Below are 19769 nucleotides of genomic sequence, written 5' to 3'. Positions count from 1 at the left end.
GATTTCGCTCTCGCTTCTCCGCTTTTCTTCAGTCACCACGCGGAGTAAAGATTTCCCACAATGCCTTGTTCATCATGGCGGCGCCCTGTTGTCGGCGTGTGTGTAAACAGTTGTAGCCAAGAGTATACAGACAAGTTGTAGTTTTCATGAATCGGTTCAATCTCGCGACAACTTCTGGAATAGAAATAATCACAAATCAAGCAACGACAAGGCCAAGATGAAGATTAAATCCAAGTCTTCGTACCACAAATCTGAGAACACCTACAGGGTGAGTCCAGAAACGTAATGTAGCATGATGCTAATAGAGAAGCAGGAGAATAGTGACGATTTAAAACACTGAGTTTTAACAGTTTATTTAACTGATGTGTTGTATGCAAGTTGTAACCGAGCACGTGCAGGGATTCGTAGTTAATTTTCTCAGACAGCACAGTCAATTGTGTTATGGAAAAGATGGAATTGAACCTGAAACCCTTAACACTCTTCAACCCATTATTGAAGAGTGGTTGTATCCCATCTCCAGCAGACATTTAACCCTCCTGATGTGTTTTTCTTTTTTTTCTTCAGTTTCTTACTTTTGCTGAAAGACTTGCCAATGTCAACATTAATGTCATCCATCGTATTGACAGGACTGGAGCGTATGAAGAGGTTGGTGCAGTCAGTTTGGCAACACAATGGTTCCTCTCACTTCCAGAGGGCGCTTCTCTGTGTTTATACTATATTCTAACGATGATGACTTGTTTGCTCCTTACACAGGAAGTAGAAACATACTTCTCTGAAGGACTGACAAAATGGAGAGACCTCAACTTGACAGAGCATTTCAGTATGTATACACTATAGTACAAAACGCATTGTTTGGCATATTGTCACCTGTAGTTTTTTTTATTAATGCCTTTCCTTTTCACAGCTACTTTTTTGAAAGAGGTTTCCAACCCGAGCCAGTCGTTCAACATGCTGGTTTTCAATCAGAAGTCGATAGTGGCGAGTCTGAAAACGCACCTGGCCGTCAAGGACAGTTTGGCCTTCCAGCCGCTGTTGGAGTGAGTGGGCGTGCGTTTCCCAGAGGAAGGGGTGTTGTTGTTGTTGTTGAACTACAAGGTGACTTACTTAGCCGTGTCTCTCCTCCTCCAGCCTGGTGGTGCAGCTGGCCAGAGACCTGCAGACGGACTTCTACCCCCACTTCCCTGACTTCTTCATTCTGATCACGTCACTGCTGGAAACCAAGGACACAGAGGTCCTGGAGTGGGCCTTCACCTGTCTCTCCTACCTCTACAAGTACCTGTGGAGGGTCATGGTGAAGGACATGACCAACATCTACAGGTGGGGAAAATAAGATGAAGTCAGACTGCGTGGATGCTGTGTAGGTGGAGATGGTGGATCTCCTCCCTCCCTTTTGTAGCGCTCACCTGTTATTACCTTTCGACCCCACAGTTTAAACAGCACGTTGTTGGAGCACAAGAAAGAGCACATCCGCAATTTTGCAGCAGAGAGCTTCTCTTTTTTGATGAGAAAGGTGAGCAGATGGAAAACATGAGCTTGTACATTCCTTTCTTGTGCCATTTTGGTTTTTCACTGATGTCTCGTTGTGTCGAACAGGTTCCGGATCTCGATGCCCTGCTGAACCACGTGTTCTCAGACCTGCAGCAGCACCCCGTCAAGGCGGAGGGAGCCGGTCAGCTGCTGTTCGAAATGTGCAAGGGAGTCCGAAAAATGTTCCACTCCTGCGCTGCAAAAGTGAGTTTAATTTCCAAGAAGTGGGCGTCGTCTGGGTGGAGGCACTTAAAAGTTGTTTTCTGACTGAACAAATCTGTTTAACAATAGACGCTGAAATCCTGAGTGTTCTGTTCCTCTCCACCTATCTCGCCAGGCTCTCCCTGTAGCTTTAAGTAAGCTCGGACCCACAACCAACACAGGGGTGTCTCTGCCGTGGGACACCGTTAAGGAGGCTCTGGATCACATGGCCCAGGCTGCGGCCAATCACGTTGACCGAGAACACTTCCTGGTTCTGTGGGAGTCCTTACAGGTGGGCGAAATGTCCGATCATCGGCTGTAATCGCTCCTCTGTCCACGCTTCATGGGTTTCTTTGTTGTGTTTACCGCCTTGTGTCTGATGTTGGTGTTGTCCTTGTGTACAGGTCAGTGTGGCGGAGGTCTTGGCGGTTGTGGAGGCGAAAGGAGAAGAGGCGGAGCCGGCGACAGAGCAGCTGGAGAGGCTGCTGTTCATTCTCCACACCCTGGTGTCCCACAAGGACGGAGCCAAGGTCACCAAGTCGGAGGCTGTCTGCCAGGTAACAGGGGATTCATTTGTGAGATTTTAGTTTGAAACAAAAACTCATCAACTAGAACGAGTCATTTGTTCCCCTCAGTAATTGTCTTTTTGCTGAAATATCATCTTTCCCGCAGACGGTGTTGAGACTGATTCAGAGCTCGTCTCTGTCGGCTTCTTGTTACCGTCTAGTCCTCCAGATCACCTCCTCCCTGCTCCTCGGCGAGAACATCCACCTGTCAAAAGCACTCACCCAGGAGACGGTTCAGAAGGTGTGTGTTTGGGCTAAACGGGGGGGGAAAGATAGCATCTGTATGTCGAGGAGGAAATTAATGTACGACAGATGGAAATATGTTGGTGTGATGTGCTTCTCTGACTCTTTCTTCTTCACAAGGTGTTTGGCAGCACAATGGGGCACGATCTGATACTGGAGTTCAGCAAGGAGATGTTCACCATGAAGCAATTTGAACAGGTGAGTCGTCACTGGAGTGATGTATATCCACTATTTCCCTCTGTTTTGGGTTATTTTTTTCTCCACGACTCCCTGACACTTACCTTTCTCTCCCTCCAGCTCTTCCTCCCAAGCCTGTTGCGTTTCACAGTGGGGTTGTTTGGCAGCGGCGACCCCCTGTCTCGCCACTGTGGCCTGGACGCGCTGGTCAGTCTGATCCTCGCCAAAGCCCCGCCCCCCACAGACGGCTCCATGGCCTTTGAAATCTACCCACTGCTGTTCACCGGACAGACTACAGGGTCAGATGCTGCACTATACAGCAAAAATGTTATTTTCATTCTGTATCATTTTTCATAACCATGTTTTTCTCGTCCAGCAGAGTGTTCGGCACTAAAGACGACGGTCAGGCCAGCAGTCCAGCTTCAGAGCAGCCGGCGGTGCCAGAGCTGGTGCTGTCGCTGATCCAATTTCCTGGGGCGCAGAACCAGTCCATCACCGACCTGTCCCTGCCCTGGGCTGCCCTGATGCTCCTGCCGCACCTCAGGTAACACACACACAGACACACACACACTTTTTGATATGGAAAGCCAGAGTGAAACAAATGAATATCACAGCGTTACTGTGAGGTTACACCTGCTTCCTCACTTCCATCCTCACTCTCTTGCATGCTTGCTTTGCAGAAAGGTCTGACCGACGTATTCTATTTTCAATTCTGATATTGTATTTATGTTTTTTATTTTTCAGGCCCATCGCTCCAGCTAGTGTTGTTCCAGCTGTGACCGCTTTCTTAAACCACATCCTGTGTGAGATAGAGGCAGAGAAACTTGGAAAAGGTTTGTTTTTCTTGTTTTTCTTTTTAATTGAAAAGAGAAAATATGTCACCCTAAAACGAATCATTTGCCAATTGATTGATCTTAGTAGTATGTTGAAAGTAAGTTATTAAGTAAGAATACCGCTGGTTCCAGCTTTTCAAACTATTTGAAGGCATTTTTCAGGCATTGTTTCTCGTTGGCGTTTACCCAAACCCAAAGTGTAAATCACAGAACAAAAATGTGAATCCTGCGTAAAGTTTTGCTGTTCCTGAGACTGACTTGAAGCCTTCTGTCCCGTCACCACTTCTCCAGCTGGTCTGTTTGTAGCCGGACAGGCTCTGAGCTGCCTCCTCACGCTGGACGGCTCTGCCCAGCTTCTCTCCCTGGTCACTGTGGACAAGATCAACTCAATCCTGCAGTAAGTACCGCATGTGTGTGTGCATTAATAATGAATGTGTCAGTTCATCAACAGATTGGTAACAACGGGATGAAAAGGGTGTTTTTGTAGCTGAATGGGAAGAAGAGTCTCCGTTTATCGCATCATATAGGAAACGTCTTTCTCACTTCCACTAAAGGGTTTAACTCACAACCATTGCGGTTACAGGAAGTTCCCCACAGACCTGTCTGCCCTGCTGCTCGGAGACCTGTACTACTCTCGCCTGTCACTCAGCGGCGTTTCAGAGCACCTGTCCCACAATGCACTGCTGGAGCTCCACGAGATGCTGCACGCCAACCTCTCCTCCAACATCTCCAAGGTACGTCTGCAGTCCCAGCAGCGAGCGCTCCAAGAACTCATTTGTCGTTTAAAGCTGCATTTGTACCTGTAAACTGTCAGAGAATATCCAAAGACTAACTGAATTATTGTCTCCCAGATTCGCCTGCTGACTCTGAGGATTCTCTCTCAGTTTGAGGCGGAGCTCCCTCCACAGACCGAGGTAGGACCGTCAGTCCAGATGCGCCGTGAGATTTAGAAAACGATAAGCTCACGTACTTACCTGTGTGAGTGTCTGCCCCCTTCCGTCCAGGGCGAGGAGAACGTGGAGGTGCAGCCGGTGTTCGCGGTGTGCCTGCAGGCCGAGCTGGTGCCGGCCTCGGTGCAGGACTACAGGGACAAGCTGCTTCACCTCCGGAAGCTGAGACACGACCTGGTGCAGCGCAGTCTGCCTCAGGGGCCACCCGGCACCGTCCAGCAGGTACGGATGGCCCACTCCCGTTGGATAATAGCAACAGCGTGGTATTGGATCATTGATTCCTGTGACCGGACTTCTATATGGAAATGTGAAAAAGATGTTCTTCCTCCTTCAGGTGCCTCTGCGATACCTCATCGCAATGCTGTTCGTCAACTTCAGCCCACTGTGGGACACCGTCATTGAACTTCTCCTGTGAGTATGATAGAATCTGAAATGACACACGTATGGTGTTTAGATTAATTTAGTCAGAACTGGTCTAAACATGGATTCTCAGCGTTTTACTGCCCCCTTTGAAGACATTGATTTTTAACTGATGATTATTCTAACCTGGTACTGGTAGAACTTCTCTCATTATCATGAATATATGTGTAAATATTATAATTTATTGAGCATAAATAAGTCCCATTCCTCCTCACAGGACCCATGCCAGAGGGATGGACAACAAGGACTTCTGGAAGGTCTACCATGAACATCTGGAAATGGTGGCAGGGAAAGCTGGTAAGGCTGCCTGCCGGTTTCCTCCGTACGCTCACGAGTATAATCTTTGTTCAACGTCAGCTGTTGCATGCTGGGACACCACGGCGTCGCTGTACTGAACGGCAAGGGGAAATGAGACCAAAAAAAGTAAATCTTACACTCTGCATGTCACAGAGAAAGAATTGCGGGAGAGCGAGGAGGATGACGACGACGATGACGATGAAGAAGAGGAGTCGCGTCTCGAGGGCGAGCCGGGCTGTGATGTCATTGAAAGCGGGGACATGGGGGTGCTGTTCCTGGAGCAGCTGAAGTTGACCTCCAACCCCAACGAGAGGACGGACTTCCCCAACTTCCGCGGCCTGCTGTGGCGCTGCATGACCCAGTTCCCCGACAGAGTGGAACCGCGCAGCCGGGAACTGAGCCCGCTGCTGCTCCGCTTCATCAGGTGAGTGTTCACGCCGTTTAATAATGTGTGTTTTAGGAAAATAATTTCCCAATATTTGGTAACGGGCACATCTGTGCCTTCAGTGACCCCTGATGTTTTTGTCATGTTGTCAGGAATGAGTTTTACCGCACCGACCTGCTGGTGGCCCCCACGCAGGACTTGAGGAAGGCGAGGGACGCTGCCCTAGAGGAGTCTGGGATGACGGTGGAGGAAGACGAGGAGAGAGGGGACGACGAGGAGGAGGAGGAAGAGGCAGAGGACGGAGGCAGACGACAGAAGAAGGCTCCTCCCAAAAGAGCTGCTGCCAAGTAAGACTTCACGATCACGCTGAATGTTGACGCCAGGTTTCCTGTTTTTATTAAGATTATATTATAAGTATGTCAACAAAAAGTGAACATCATCAGGGCTTCGTTGGTAGTTTCTTCATGACCTGTACACCTGTACTGGTGTTATGTATTGTATGTTTAACTGAACCGTGTGTGGTTCTTATTTCTCCCAGACAGCTGATTGCCCATCTGAAGGTATTCGCCAAATTCACCAACCCTCGCTCTCTGTACATGGAGAGCAGCCTCAGTGAGCTGTACAACCAGGTAACCCTAGCGCTTCACACTTCTTTAAACTATCCCAGCATTAGAGCTGCTTGATACCGGGATCCTCCAGCTATGAATATGTCGTTTGGGACGTTTGACCTTTTCTGTTGTGTATTCAGGGTGAGTCTAAAGGGCATCACATATATGATATGTTTCTGTGTTCAGTTGCTCTGCCATCAGGACCAGCAGATCCAGCGAGTGGCGCTGGAATGTGTTCTCACGTACAAAGACTCCAACATAGTACCATACAGGTATGAACACTACCGCATCACCGCCTGGAGAGACGGACAGGAGAGCAAACATACAGTAATGCGGCTCTCGGAGCAACAAGCTCCCTTTCTTTCTGCCCCTCAATGAGGTCATTGTGAGCGTCTTCGATAGGAATCAGAGCCCTCGTCCTGCGCCTCCTGTGGTTACAGACGGAGGAATGTTAACTTCCAGCTCATTGCTGACTGCCGAACATCATGCTGATGTTGTCTGTTATCACGCTATCCGTTTACTGAACCTCCAGGCAGCCGACCTGCAGACGGATGTGTGTTTCTGAGGAAGTTTAGCGTTACAGAAGATTGTGTGTGGCTCGTTGTTCATGATGACAGCAGTGAACAGACCCTGTGATTCCCTTGCTATTAGTAGTCCATATCTTATTAAGTGGTTATGAAATACACATAGTATTATTATGAGGCTAAATTATGGGCTATTAGGAGTTTTTTTAATCCCAAGATCCGAGTGTCTACCTTGCAAACAAGTCTTTGTTCAAGACATTGAACCCCTACAAGCTGCAGGGGTGATGCGCTCTGACCGTGTGTGTGTGTGTGTGTGTGTGTGTGTGTGTGTGTGTGTGTGTGTGTGTGTGTGTGTGTGTGTGTGTGTGTGTGTGTGTGTGTGTGTGTGTGTGTGTGTGTGTGTGTGTGTGTGTGTGTGTGTGTGTGTGTGTGTGTGTGTGTGTGTGTGTGTGTGTGTGTGTGCAGGGAGAATCTTGAGAGGCTACTCGACGACAAACACTTCAAAGACGAGATTATCCATTTCAACATTTCTGAGACGGGAGTGATTGATGCGTCACACAGAACTAGACTCATCCCTTTGCTCATGAGGTACGTGTGTGTGTGTGTGTGTGTGTGTGTGTGTGTGTGTGTGTGTGTGTGTGTGTGTGTGTGTGTGTGTGTGTGTGTGTGTGTGTCTGTGGGGTCCTGTGTGTCCTTTTTTTTTTAAATGATCTTTCATAAATAGGAATTATTTGACATTGGGAAGATGAGAGGAATGGTGACTCATGTCTGTACATCTTATTTTATCGTAAGGACAGGAAACAGCAAGCCTGGTCCAATAGTAATAATATGAACCACTCACTGCTCAACATGGGAGTATTTTTTTATTGAACTATAAAACCACACTGCCGGGTTACATATTAATCAATAAGACAGGTCATAGTTGAGCTGCTTTTCATCTGCCAGAAAGCAAGCAGCTTTTTAAACAAGAGGAATGTGCTTTTACAGATTCTGTCCCCAGCCGGTCTGTCTCCTACATTTCCAGTGTTGACTTTTTTTAATGATATTTGTTCTGTGGTTCATTCATCCGGTAGTTTGCATGCAATCGGCTCAATCATTTCTGAAGCTTCAGGCATGGCCCGAGATGCACTATGGCAACAGCAGACATGTTCAGACATCAGTAATTGAAACGATGAACTTCTGTTTTTTTAATTTCCTTTACCCACAAAAACTATACAAGGCCATTTTCATTATTGTTGTATTTTCCTGGTAAATAACGCACCATAGCTTTGTTCAAAGTCACCAACACTGATTTGATGTCTCGGTCACCGGCCTTGTGCTTGCTGTTTATCACACAGGATCCTGTTCGGCCGTCTGCGCAGTAAAGCAGGAAGTAAGTTTCAGGGGAAGGCGAGCGCCTCCACCCGGTCCTCCATCATCCTGCGCTTTCTGGCAGGATGCCAATCTGAGGAGCTGGGAATATTCATCGACCTGCTGCTGGAGCCCGTCTGCCATCACAGTGAAGGTAGGACACGTCAATGGTGGAAAATGAAAGATTTTCTCATTCATATATATTTTTTACCACAGACAAAAACATAAAATATATAGTTTAAGTGTGCAGTCAGTGCCGTACATTTTGGGATGTGGGGGTCATTGTAACGAGCAGCAACTCCTTAAAAAATATATTGACATGGACCTGAATCATACAGTCTGCATACAAATTATTGGGCCATTTTTGCAAAACTTTGTAGAAACATGTTTTCACTTAGTTATTATGGGTTATGAGGTGTAGATTGATCCATTTTAAACACAAAGTGTACAAAAAGGGAAGTGGTCTGAATACTCTCTGAAGTACTGTATACGTCGACATGGCAGACTCGTATATATTTTACCCGAGTTGAGTTTCAACCCTAATCAACATACATTTTTGTTTTTATCGAACGAGTAAGAGCCACTTGGGGGCCTTGCTTTTAATTAGTGCTTTAATGTGTAGTTGATCCGCATAAGAAGTGAATTAGCAACAATGTTTTTCATATTTAATCATTACGGTAAGTTTTAAAGGTGTGAGATTTTGCGTGGTTATTGCGTTATCATTTTTCCGGAGTCCCTGTTCAACGTGTCTGCCCTCAGGTTCCTGCCTGGCAGCGGTGGAGAACGCGATCGCTGAGACCGACGTGGGGGCCGTCCTGCCGCTGGGCCGGCAGCACAGCCTGCTGAACATCATCAATGTGGTGCTCCAGAAGCTGGGCCACCTCATCCACAGCTACCTGCCCAAGGTGCTGCAGATCCTGCTGTGTGTCACCGCCTCCGTGTCCATCGTGCTGAACAAGAGGGAGCAGGTAACGGGAGAGGGACTGATGAGATTACTTGTTAATATCTTAAAATTCCTGAATGATTTCTTATTAAGACAACTTGCGATTATCTCAAGACTAGCAAAGTAAATGCAACACTTTTAACAGCAGTATTAAAATCCCCCGCGTTTAGAGACTCGAGTCCTTGTTTGATCTTCCCCCTTTTCTCCGCAGCTGCGTCCCGGTTGCATCGGCCCTCTGAAGAACCTGAGGCGACTCGGCATCCTGAGGATCCAAGACTTTTTTGACGGTTTCGACTCCTACAGCTTCAGTCCAGACGAGCTGGATGCCGTCTTTCAGGCTGTGGTCTGGCCTCAGGTACATTTAGCGAACAAGTTGAGTGTTTTTATGTTTTTAGTTGTTTTTTTTTGTCCATACAAACTGGTTTACATTTCTGTTTGTGCAGGTGTGTCGTCTCCCTACAGAGAGCCCTTACTCCCCAACCCCTCTGCTGAAGCTCATCCATGTTTGGTGCAAAAATGCCAGGTTAGAGTTTTCCTCTCTTCTGTGTCATCTATCGAGCACAACATCGTCTTCACTTCATACCGGTTATCATCCAGAGGGAGTTTAAGGAAGTGCACATATTTTTATTTTGTCTGTCTCAGGTACTTCCCCCTCTTGGCCAAGCAGAGGCCCAACCAGCCGGAGTGTGACGTCCTCCTTAACGTCTTCGCCCTCCTTTCAGCCAAGAAAGCTTCCCCCGTGACCATCGGAGTGGTAATGGACATCGCCGAGTCCTTAGCGACTGCTGAAGACTTTGTTGCCTCAGAGGCTGAGACGGCGCTGAGCGTCAACGGCTGCGTGTTCCCGCAGCCTAAAGAGGGCTCTCTCATCACTGCCGGTGAGCAGATTTTGCCGTATTTGGTCCCTAACATATATCTTCTAATTCCAATGTCTGGCTACTCGTCCACCGCTGGATAAAGTTAACCGTGCCTGTGTTTGTGTGTCCTCCAGACTCTCTACGTCAGGGCTCCAGTGTGCTGCTGCCTCACATATCCACCATGCTGCACTACCTCAGCGGGGTCGTGCGCAACACAGACCGACTCAAGAAGAAGAAGTACAGGAAACAGGTGGCAAAAGAGCTCAACATCCTCTCCAAGTAAGTGTTTCGTTTGGATGCGAACGTACAGTGTAGTTTTACTGCATGCAAGATGCATCTCTTTAAAATATTCTACATGCAGTCGTCTGATCAGACTCGTTATTTTTTTCTCCGTCAGGGTCAGTCGATTTGTGAGCGACAAGGAGCAGAGCTCGGTGCTCATCAGCTTGCTGCTGCCCTACCTCCAGAAAAGCTTCAACCCTCAAGTAAGACTTATTAAATAAACAGTTATTGAACAGAATGCGTAAATGAGATTGATTTAGTAAAAATCGAGAGCTTTCTGCCTCGAACGGAGCCTCTAGGTCTGCGTGTACCACCTCCAACCATCTCTACCTATTCATTGATTTAAGTTGTGAAGCGTTGAGCTCAGGCTCAGGACCACGGTCATAGATTTTGGTCTTAAATAAGTGATGGATGTGGGATGTTTTTTACGCTCCACTATGGACAAATAAATGTTGAGTGCTTTGTAATAGGTTCTACGTCTTCATGCTGCACATGAATTACCTTTTGCTGTTTGTTTCAGGAGACAGAAATCGACATCCTGGCCACGGTGCAGAACCTGCTGCGACAGTGCGTGCAGCCGGCGGCTTTCCTGCGGCCGCTCGGCAAACTCTTCGCCGTCATTCACCACAAGCTGCCCAGGCAGGCGCTCACCAATGTCTTCCAGGTACACAGCGTTCGCATTGGACGCCGCTCTTGGTCACGCGTGTTCATGAATGGTCCTCCCTCTTAATCTGCCTTTTGCTGCTCTGCTTTTCAGACTCTGTCAGATCTGGAGCCTTCCCTCGCGTACATCACCGATTTAGCATCAAAGGTAAGCTCGTTTATTACTTTCACACATTGCGACCAGTAGGAAAACACTCATCGTTTCCTCCTCGTCGTCTTCAGCTCAACGCATTCGACAGTCGCCACTTGGACGAGGTCCACTTTGACGTGCGCCTGGCGGCTTTCCAAGACGCCTCCAGGCGGGTCAAAGACATGACGACTCTGGACATGGACTACATCTACACCATCATTCACAACTGCTTTCACACCTTCGAGGTAAGCAGATGTATGGCACACAGATACTCGTCGGAATGAATCCCACTTCAATGGCGTTGATCATTTTCTCCCCTGCTTTCGTCCTCCAGATCGGTGACATGTCGCTGGGAGACAACGCCACCTTGTGTCTGTCTGCAGTGATCACCCAGCTGGCGTCGGTCGGTCCCGGAGAGCAGCTCTACAAGGACGTCGTACAACACACCATCCTGGACGCTGTACACAAGGGGCTGCGCAGCAAGACAGATGTAGGAACTCGCACCTCTCCTCACAGCTGTATCGAGAGCTGCGCTCTAAATATTAAAAATGTGGTCTCTCCTCCCCATCACTCTCCTAGAGTGTGCAGCATGAATACACCACAGTGCTGGCCTGCCTGGTGAAGACCTTTCCCACCAAGAGAGAGTTTAGAGACCTGGTACAGCTCACCAACTACAACGACCTGGAGTCTGACTTCTTTGAGCACATGAAGCACATCCAGGTAAGAGAAACCATCAATACTCCTCCCTTTCATTTTGATCTGACTGGTACGCGCAAACTGAATTGTGTGTTTTACTCGTCCTGGTTTAGATCCACCGTCGTGGGCGTGCCCTGAGGAAGCTGGCCAAGCAGCTGACCGAGGGCCAGGTGGCGTTGACGCCTCGTTCTCTCCAGAATTACATCATGCCATACGCCATGACCGCCCTGCTAGATGAGAAGATGCTGAAGGTGATTCAGGCGTACATTCGAGTGAAAAAAGGACCCATTCTGTTTTATTTGTTCGTGTGTCTGACTCTCCTCCCGCTCACTGCAGCACGAGGGCATGATCTCAGCGTCGGTGGAGATTGTGGGCGCTGTGTGCCGCAAGCTGACCTGGTCCAAGTACCTCTCCTACCTCAAACACTTCGTCCACATCCTGCAGACGGGGCAGGCCGAGCAGAAACTGGCTGTTAGGTAGATTTGTCTCCTTTTTTACTGTTCTTAAACTATAGAATTGCTTTTCAATGACCTTTTGCATTTAACATGATTTGTTGAAGCGTTTTGTTAACTGTGTACTAAGAGGCTCCTGCCTTCTTTTTCTGTTCAAACTCCAGTTTGCTGGTCACAGTCCTGGAGGCTTTCCATTTTGACCATCAGACCCTCAGCAGAGAAATGGAAGCAGCCAAGGCCAGAGAGGGTGAGAGACTATTCCCATATATAATTCTTTAAAAGAAATACACATTGTGATGTGTCCTATTGCTTAAACAAAACGTCCTGAATCAATATGCATAGCTGGGAGAGTTGCAGTCGACGCTGAGGATGAGGAGCAAGCTGCAGCTGAGGAGCAAGCTGCAGCCGAAGAATTGGCCGCGGGCGATGATGATGATGATGATGAGGAGGCAATGGAGGTAGACGGCAAGACCGCTCCAACTGACATCCCCATGGAAGCCGACACCACCGGCGGAGAAAAGCATGTTGCCGCTAAAGAAGGAGCCACCTCTGAAGCCAAGAGGCCAGCGGATCCGAAGCCCTTCGTGGTCGCCAGCGGGCTGCCGCAGAGCACAGAGGAGCTGGAGACGCTGATCCGCGGCATCCACCAGACCGTCACCAACAGCGTGCTGCCTCGCCTGCACAAGTGTCTCACTGCAAAGGTGGGATGCGCCCACACAAATGCAATCTTAGTCCGTCGTGAAAGCTCTAAACAGCAGGATAATAGTGGAAGTGTGTTCGTTTCCTTTTTAGATAAAGCGTGACGATGAGCACAAGGCAGTGAAGTCGAAGGATGTGAAGGAGGAGGAGGTGGCGAGGATACCGATCGGCTTCGCCATGGTCAAACTGATGCAGACGCTGCCGCCTCACATCATGGAGGTCAACCTGCCTGGGTATGCAGCTGTGTGTACCGCGAACTGTGTAGTGTGTGTTTTAGTGATATGCGGAATTTGACTTTTTTTGTTAAATATTTGTGTGTGCTGTCCAGGATCCTGATGAAGGTGTGTGTGGTGCTGAGGAACCGCTTCCAGGAGGTCCGCGACGTGGCGAGGGGCACTCTGGTGAAGATCATCGAGACTTTAGGCTACAAGTACCTGCAGTACCTGCTCAAGGAGATGCAGGGGCTCCTGGTCAAGGGCTACCAGGTAGGAGCGCACACGGGGACACGGCCATTAAAGCATGTCAGACGTGTCTTTGCAAGTCCTAATACATCTGTTTATGGTCCCTTCTACCCAGGTCCACGTGCTAACATTCACAGTATACCAGCTGCTGTCAGTCCTCACGCCGACCCTGAAGAGTGGTGACCTGGACCCATGCATGAACATGCTGATCGATGTAAGAACGCTTCACGCCACAAAGAATTCATTATGTCAAATAATGGAGATGGCGTCGCAGTTATTCGGTCCAAATCTTTGGTCAAAGTGATCCAGATATATTTTTTGATGTTTACTCCGCATTTGTGTTTCTGGACATGCAGTCACTGTTTACGTATCTTTCTCTGCCTTCTTCCCTGTTGGTCAGATCTTCAACAACGAGCTGTTCGGGCCCGTTGCCGAGGAGAAGGAGGTGAAGGGGATCGTCTCCAAGCTGATGGAGGCTCGGCACAGCAAGAGCATGGACTCCTACGAGCTGCTGGCCCACTTTTGCAGCAAGGAGAGCGTCACCAAGTTCCTATTGCCACTGAAGGAGGTGAGGGGGGAGGATGAATAATTTAAAAAAGACTGAATAATCAATATGTGTTTAAACTCACATGATCGAGTCTTTCTTAAAACCAAAGCGACTTGACGTAAAGCATTGCGTTTGACTTTCAGCTCCTGGAGAATTCCTCCAGTCTGAAGGTGTGTAACCGGGTGGGTGCTGTGCTGAGGCGGCTGGTCCTGGGTCTGCTCGTCAATGACGGCATGACTTCTCAAGATATCTTACTGCTGTGCCACAGCCTGGTCAGCCAAAGTCTGCCGCTGCTTACCAAGAGAGACCGGTACACACGCACACACAAGCTCACTTCAATATACAGGAAATCAGTTTAATGCTTCTGTCCACCTGCCATGTTGACACTGTATATGTATGTGTATGTGTGTAGAGAGAGAGCCTCAGTCAAGCCTCCCCCAGACCCCAGACTGCCGCCTCCCAGCTGCCTGCTCCTGCCTCCAACTCCCAAGAGAGGCGGTCAGAAAGCTCCGGTCAGCAGCCGCACCAACATGCACATCCTCGTGGACGCTGGCCTCAAGGTGCACATTGGAAAAACTCCCCAAGCGACGATAATGTAATGGATTAGTTTTGCTTCTGAATAGTTGTTCATCACGTGTGTCCGCCTGTCTTCTCAGCTGCTCCACCTGAGTCTAAAGAAATCCAAAGTGACGTCGTCCGACGCCACGGCTCTGGAGATGCTGGATCCTTTCGTACTGCTGCTGCTCGACTGCCTCAACTCCATGCACGTCAAGGTACTCGCGTTTTATGGTTACGTGGTTGCTTTTATCCCCCCTAACTTTGAGCATTGGTTCAATCGGACCCATTCCCATGTAGATTGTAACTCGTCTCCACTGTCCTCCGCCCTCTTCCTCCGCCTCTCCTCCCTCCCAGGTGATCACAGAGGCCCTGCTTGCGTTCACTTGGCTGTTGAAGTTCCCTCTGCCAGCAGTGGAGCAGAACGCCAACCAGCTGACCATGCATCTCTTTGTCCTGCTGAAGGATTACTCCAAGGCCGGAGCCGCCCGCGGGGAGAACTTCCTCCTCGTCCAGAACTGCTTCAAGGTACCAGAAATGCTAAATGCACATGCATGCACACACCTGAAGAGAGACGGGTGAGACGCCCATCAGTTTGAGGAACACTACCTTTTTAGTTTTGAAGCTGACGGCATTAAGTATTTTGGTTCCTTTTGGTGTGTGTAAATTATGAAAAGTCAAGAAGAAACTGCTTCATGTTGATTCTGTCTGTTTGTCCCTCAGGCCATCACCATACTGGTGAAGAATGTCAAACACACCCAGATTTCAGAGACACAACTACAAGTGCTGCTGGGATACGCAGAGGAAGACATCTACGACCAGTCTCGCCAGGCCACGGCCTTCGGCCTGCTGAAGGTAGCCAGTCAGATGTTGACCTGAGTGCTTGTGCAAAAAGCTTCATGCCAAATCCTTCCAGGATGAACTGCCCCAGAGCTACGGATTTATATGTATTATCTAATTTTGTCTCTGTCTCCTTCAGGCAATTCTGTCCAGGAAGCTCATCGTTCCAGAGATGGAGCAGGTGATGACTAAAGTTGCCTCGCTTTCCGTAAACGGCAGCAACGGCATGATCAGAATCCACTGCCGACAGGTACGTAAAAAAAAAAGGCCACGTTACTTTTTCTGTTTGCTGCAAACCGAATGACGAAGCGATGTTTCAAAAGATCTTTTGTTCAGCCAGTGTCTATGTTTTGCAGATCTATCTGAAATACCTGCTGGACTACCCGCTGGGGAAGAAGATGCGAGGACACCTGGACTTTGTGGTGGCCCAGCTGGACTACGAGCACGACACGGGCAGGGAGTCTGTGCTGGAGATGCTGGCCTTCATCTTCCAGACGTTCCCTAAGGTACATCATGTGGTTAATGCATTTGTATGACGGCAACATTACCCACATGTAATGACAGGGTTCTTACGGTCATGGAAAACCTGAAAACGTGGTTATTTCCAGGCCTGGAAAAGTCCTTGGAAAACAAAGAAAATCCCAAATGTTTTAAAAAGTCATGTAAATGTGTTATATTCATGTGTTCATGACGTTCATTTACGCTGAGTTTGAAATAATTAATATGCTTTTAAAAGAAAGACGCTCAAAATATAAGCAGGCATACATACAGACATCTATATAAATGTTTATTCTTTTAATCAAACTATTGTCTCATTCATTTGTCATTTAAGGTTTACTGTGTGCTTTGTATTCTCATTGTTAGTTTAAATACTACATTTTCTCACTTTTTCATGTTTACACTGATTTCACAAAATGTTTGGTCATGGAAATTTGGTTTAAAGTCATGGAAAAGTCATGGAAATCCATTAGTCAAGTTGTGTATGAACCCTGTAAGGAATAATCATCCGTCCAATCACAGTGTTGCTAACCCTAAATACTTCTTTTCCGATCAGAACATGCTGGCGAAGCGCAGCGGCTTGTTCTTCGCGCCGCTGGCCCTGGTCGTGGTCAACGATGACTCGGCCCGCTGTAAGAGAATGGCCACCATGGCCATCAAGGCCCTGCTGGCCAAGCTGGACTTGAACCACCAGAACAACCTGTTCGCCCTCGTCACCACCTGGCTGAACGCAGAAAAGGTACACGTCCACTCACAACAAGTTCACACAGAGGGAATTCAAATGTCTGCTTTCCAGTCCTCGTGGTAGTTTTGGTATGTTGGTCTTACATTACTTTGAATAAGATGTGTTTTTAAAGCGCTAACCGCCCCACCTTGCCCTCCCAGGCCAGCCTGCGGCGTCTCGGGGCTCAGATGTGTGGTCTGTTCGTGGAGCTGGAGGAGGAGAACTTTGCCCGTCGCATGGGCGACCTGCTGCCCCTGCTGGAGAAGGAGATAAACCCCGACAAATACGAAGATGTGAGGCGACGCATTTGCACAATCTTTGGCCACGGGTTTTAAAGCCCGAGGGGGAAAAGGAAGCATCTTATCCCCTTCTGTGTCTTTCAGATCGAGAAGGAGGAGGACGAGAGAGGAGCAGACAGGCTGCTGTTCAGTTTTCTGACTCTCTTCACCAAACTGAGCAAACACTGCGGCCTGCTGGAGCTCAGCAAGCCTCACGACACCCTCTGTAGTATCTGGGGTAAAGGAACGACACACACAACCACTTACACCTACATAGTCCACACACACACACACACACACTCTCTTGGTTCATTTCTTTATGCCTTTGCGTCGGCGATAACTGTTTTTGAGTTGTCCGTCCTTACGTCTCTCTGTACAACCGTCCCTCCGTACACACACGTCTAACAGACGTGGGCCGTTTGTTCGGCAGAGGCGTGCGACCACGAGTCTGTAATGGTATTGTTCTCCTGCAGGTCACATCGAAGCCCACCTGCGGTACCCTCACTGCTGGGTGTGGCTGACCGCCTCGCAGCTTTTCGGTCAGCTGTTCGCAGCCCATCCGGCCGAGCAGCTGGTCGCTGCATGGAGAGGAGAGGGAGGCGCTTCACCGGAGTCTCCAGCCACAGCCTTCATCACCAGCAACCTGGACAAGAAGGTCAGGACTCTGTTTTCTTTCTTTTTTTTTTAACTGTGATCTGATTTTTGTTCTCATTATTTAAACTCTTTTTTTTGACAACAGATAAGAGAGTTGGCGTTATCTTTCTGCCATCAACTACAGTCCAAGTTCCTAGACGTAGCGTCAGGAGAGCAGGTACCCAGACGCCACCAAAACACACCTGAAATGTGTCAAAGATAAATTTGAATCGCACGAGAGTTGTTTGACGGAAATGTTCTGCTCCGCCCACAGGTGATCAAGAACCTGCTGTTCGTCGGCAAGGTGATCGACCTCATTTCTCCTGAGTCTGACGTCACCCCCCCTCAGGAAGAACCGAAAAAGGAGGAGGAGGAGCAGATCGCCGAGGGGGAGGAAGAGGAAGAAGCAGAGGGGGAAGATGAAGATGACAAGGAGAGAGAAAAGGACGACGAGGAGGAGGAGGAAGAGGAGAAGGAAGATGACAAGGATGATCGGCTTCCTTCCCTGCTGTGGTTGATAAAGAAATTGTCGCTGATGGCCAAGAGAGAGGCAGCATTCACTCCCAAAGTTCCCCTGAGGGTACGTACTTTTACTTATGCTATATTATCTTTGCTTCCTCACTCGTGTCTCTTCCTCACCCCTTAACTCCTCCCAGCGAGGATGTAAGGGACGGATGCCAGGAAGTGACACGAGCTCGGAGGAGCCAACAAATGCCAAATGATAAATCCTTGGTTCCATTGTGTGTGTCTTAAACAACGTCAGTTTCATGGAATTGCAGCATTTATACATCGCACCGCTTGTTAAAGCCCTGCCGCTTAGGATACACCTGTGTTTCCTCACTCTAAGCTCCTCTAGAAGCCTCTTCTCTCCTCGCTCCTTGTCTCCTCAAGGTGCATTTAAGAGATTGGGAAATATGATGCTAGAGGGAAGGGAAAATGTCCGGGTCATGGGAGGAGAGAGGACGCCTAATGATGGGCACTCATAGCAGCTAATAGTTTCTCTGGTTACCTTCAGTCTCTTCCCTCTAAACGCTATAAACCAAAGAGCCGTGTTCTCCTTTAAGTCCAATATCATTGCAGGGTACCAAAATGTATATCTCAAGTCCACAATTACTGTTTTACGAAGATAAACCAGGACCGGCACTTCAATTTATTCAAATTCTAACATCGAAAACTATCTGTCCATTGACTCGGTTGTAAAATAATAAAATGTTCTTTCCCTCCTCTCTCCACAGAGAACGTGTGTGTTCAAGTTCATTGGAGCGATAGCCATGGACCTGGGGAAGGAGCGACTGGGCCCCTATCTGACCACGCTCATCACTCCTCTCTACAGGGAGCTGGACAGCACCTATGCAGACCAAGGTACCTGCTCCGCACCCTGTAGATCAAACAAAAGCCGAGAAATGTCATGCAAGTGTCATGAAAAAGGCAGAACGGTGAAATAAACCTCAGACTTCCTACAAAAATGTCTCTATGTCCAGACCCCACCCTGAAGAACCTGGCACAGGAGCTGATCGAGCTGATGAAGAGAAGCGTGGGGCTGGAGAAGTTCTCTCTGGCTTTCTCTGCGGTCCAGAAGGAGTTTTCACAGAGGAGAGCGGCACGCAAACGACACAGGGCCATGCAGGTATGACGAGCAAAAGTAAAACGCACACATACGCAAAAAGGTCCAATTCACTCCTACCAATACATTTCGTTGTCTTCTCTTTTTTTTTTCTCCAGGCGGTGGCGAACCCAGAAATCGCAGCCAAGAAGAAACTCAAGAAGCACAAGAACAAGATAGAAGCCAAGAAGAGGAAGATCGAGTTCCTCCGGCCCGGATATAAAGCCAAGAGGCAACGGGGCCACGCGCTCAAAGACCTGGCCATGGTGCAGTGAGCCAAGATGGCGGCCACTTTGGGTTTATCAAAGACGCTCGGTGGGACCGAAAGCTGGCCGGTTGACCCAGGAAAGAGACTCCTGTGGTCTCGGGGCCGTGTTGTTGTTGTTGTTGGGTTAACTGGCTGCCGACTCAGAGACAAGTCTCACTTCATGTTCTCATAAGAACTCAAAATGAGATGTCATGTGACCGCTGTTACGCGGCAGGATGTCTCTGTATTGCTAACGACATCAGAACTCAATGTTTTTTCTTTTTCTCTGCGGCGAACAAAGTTTAGAGATGTCTTCAGATTTATATCCTGTGCAGTTAAAACGTACTTTTTGTAATTAAAAGGAGACATTTTTACTGATCATTCGTGTTCTGGTTTTAAAGTTCTCAAAATCAAACCATCTTTAACACAGACTGGTACAATCTTTACTGAGCCTCATCCTGACTACATGGTACAAACAGCACAGTAAAATCGGCAACATTCAACACATCTGTTAACGGGTGTTGAGGATTTCCTAAACTTATAAACGTGTCGATACGAGCAGCTCTCTGAAACCAGACCG

The 19769-nt window shown here is 48.3% G+C and overlaps 1 protein-coding gene across 1 annotated transcript; it reads left to right on the top strand.

Moving 5' to 3' along the window:
• Window positions 1-217: 217 nt before the first annotated feature.
• Window positions 218-19556, top strand: utp20 (UTP20 small subunit processome component; the record flags this gene model as incomplete). Its single annotated transcript, XM_079235837.1, has 61 exons — window positions 218-268; window positions 565-645; window positions 754-820; window positions 905-1037; window positions 1129-1317; window positions 1429-1510; window positions 1594-1731; window positions 1865-2020; window positions 2133-2285; window positions 2401-2535; window positions 2658-2735; window positions 2835-3013; window positions 3091-3258; window positions 3459-3547; window positions 3839-3944; window positions 4131-4281; window positions 4399-4461; window positions 4552-4719; window positions 4832-4908; window positions 5135-5214; window positions 5368-5638; window positions 5752-5946; window positions 6138-6228; window positions 6394-6479; window positions 7197-7319; window positions 8069-8235; window positions 8841-9049; window positions 9236-9379; window positions 9468-9547; window positions 9667-9902; window positions 10016-10160; window positions 10279-10366; window positions 10684-10827; window positions 10921-10974; window positions 11049-11201; window positions 11291-11446; window positions 11536-11676; window positions 11766-11903; window positions 11989-12128; window positions 12269-12351; window positions 12447-12805; window positions 12897-13036; window positions 13132-13288; window positions 13380-13478; window positions 13665-13832; window positions 13955-14121; window positions 14224-14371; window positions 14468-14584; window positions 14724-14894; window positions 15090-15221; window positions 15346-15456; window positions 15563-15712; window positions 16261-16443; window positions 16590-16721; window positions 16812-16944; window positions 17180-17361; window positions 17446-17517; window positions 17614-17919; window positions 18575-18701; window positions 18821-18966; window positions 19062-19556. 61 exons carry the CDS (start codon window positions 218-220, stop codon window positions 19215-19217), a joined length of 8544 nt encoding a protein of 2847 aa, XP_079091963.1. The 3' UTR covers window positions 19218-19556.
• Between the last annotated feature and the right edge of the window lie 213 nt (window positions 19557-19769).

This window comes from Taurulus bubalis, assembly GCF_910589615.1.
Source record: "Taurulus bubalis genome assembly, chromosome: 20".
NCBI lineage: Eukaryota > Metazoa > Chordata > Actinopteri > Perciformes > Cottidae > Taurulus > Taurulus bubalis.
This window is presented reverse-complemented; position numbering and strand designations above follow the sequence as displayed.